Raw genomic sequence first — 1,441 nt, forward strand, 5'->3', positions numbered from 1 at the left:
CTCTCAGACTGAAGAAGTCTCTTGGAGGAGAGACGAAACGTTTCATTAGAGAAGAACCCGTCCAGAAGACCTATACTATTTATTTCTTTTTGTTTTTTTATCTGGATTACTGAGATGCATCAGGACATTTGATTTATTTGGTTCTTATTAACAGTTTTGTGTGTGGGTTTACGATGGGGGGTCCCGGGACAGAAGCTGATGCTGTTTGGGAAGCCCCCCGGTCCTAAACCTGAACAAGTTCAGGGGATTCTGATGTTATCAGTCCATGAAATGGACGTTATTAGGCGTTATCAGTCCCATAGAATGGCTTCAGAATGTCCCACCTGTGCCAGTTAGCAGGTTCCCCGTCCCATAGAATGGCTTCAGATTGTCAGCTGGTTAATATGAGGCATAAAAAACTGGTTAATATGAGGCATAAAAAACTGGTTAATATGAGGCTTAACGCCACTAAGGTTAACTTTAGAGCAAATGACGTGGTTAGCGCTAAAGACACCGCCCTCCAACGGTTGTTTATTGTGGCCTTCCAACAGGGCAATGGGTAGAGTGTTGGACTAGAGAGCGGGAGACCAGGGTTCGACATGGACACAAAAAATTTATTACAGAATCTTTTGGTTATTTACACATTCATTGTCATTGAAATATTAACCCACCAGGGGGCACTGTCGGGACAGTCTGAAGCCTAGAAGGCACAGTAGGGACCCCCTGAAGCCATTCTATGGGACTGACAACGCCTAATAATGTTCATTTCATGGATGATAACATCCGAAGTGGGTGACAAGTTTTAACTTCTATAAACCAGAGGAACCCGGAGGCCCGAGTCCTCGCTGACCTTCATGCCGAACGTCTCGGTCTCCAGCTTGAACAGGTGGTTGGAGTTGTCCTCCAGCTCCCTCCTCAGGTGGGAGTTCTCCTTCCGGAGAGCCTCCACCTGGTGGGCCAGCTGGTCGTAGGAAGCCACGGCGTTGGCCATCTTCGTTCACCGTCTGCAGCGCCCCCTGCAGGRGACACGGGAGGAAGTCTGGATCAGTTGGAGCTTCGTGAACCAGAGGGTTTCTGTCAGGATCCTCAGATTCAGACACAAAAATAAACAAATAAACCAAACGTCTGCATCAAACACAACCCAGATCTTTACCCAGCTGTGTTCATGTCCTCGATGAGCCGAAGGACAGAAAACACCTCAAATAAACCGTTAAACTCAGCAGGTAATGCTCGTTATCAACACCTGATTTACCTTTAAATCAGTTTTAAATGAGAAATCCTCAAAATTTAATTTAAAGACAAAAATTTCTGTTAAAACATCAGTAAATTACAAAAAATATAAATTATTCATTAAAAAACCCTGAGAGGAACCTCTGATACTGCAGACACCAGCTGGTGTGTGTGTGTGTGTGTGTGTGTGTGTGTGTGTGTGTGTGTGTGTGTGTGTGTGTGTGTGTGTGTG

General features: G+C 45.2%; 1 protein-coding gene across 1 annotated transcript in view; it reads right to left on the bottom strand.

Annotated features, from left to right (window-relative positions):
- The window catches only part of apc2 (APC regulator of WNT signaling pathway 2), a gene marked incomplete in the record, with an annotated part of 32,977 nt that overhangs the window by 27,457 nt on the left and 4,079 nt on the right, over positions 1–1,441 (bottom strand). Inside the window, 1 exon segment of the mRNA XM_014012234.1 lies at positions 830–995. Within this exon segment, the coding sequence (XP_013867688.1) occupies positions 830–970 (141 nt within the window).

Source organism: Austrofundulus limnaeus, unplaced genomic scaffold (genome assembly GCF_001266775.1).
Source record: "Austrofundulus limnaeus strain Quisiro unplaced genomic scaffold, Austrofundulus_limnaeus-1.0 Scaffold89, whole genome shotgun sequence".
Lineage (NCBI taxonomy): Eukaryota > Metazoa > Chordata > Actinopteri > Cyprinodontiformes > Rivulidae > Austrofundulus > Austrofundulus limnaeus.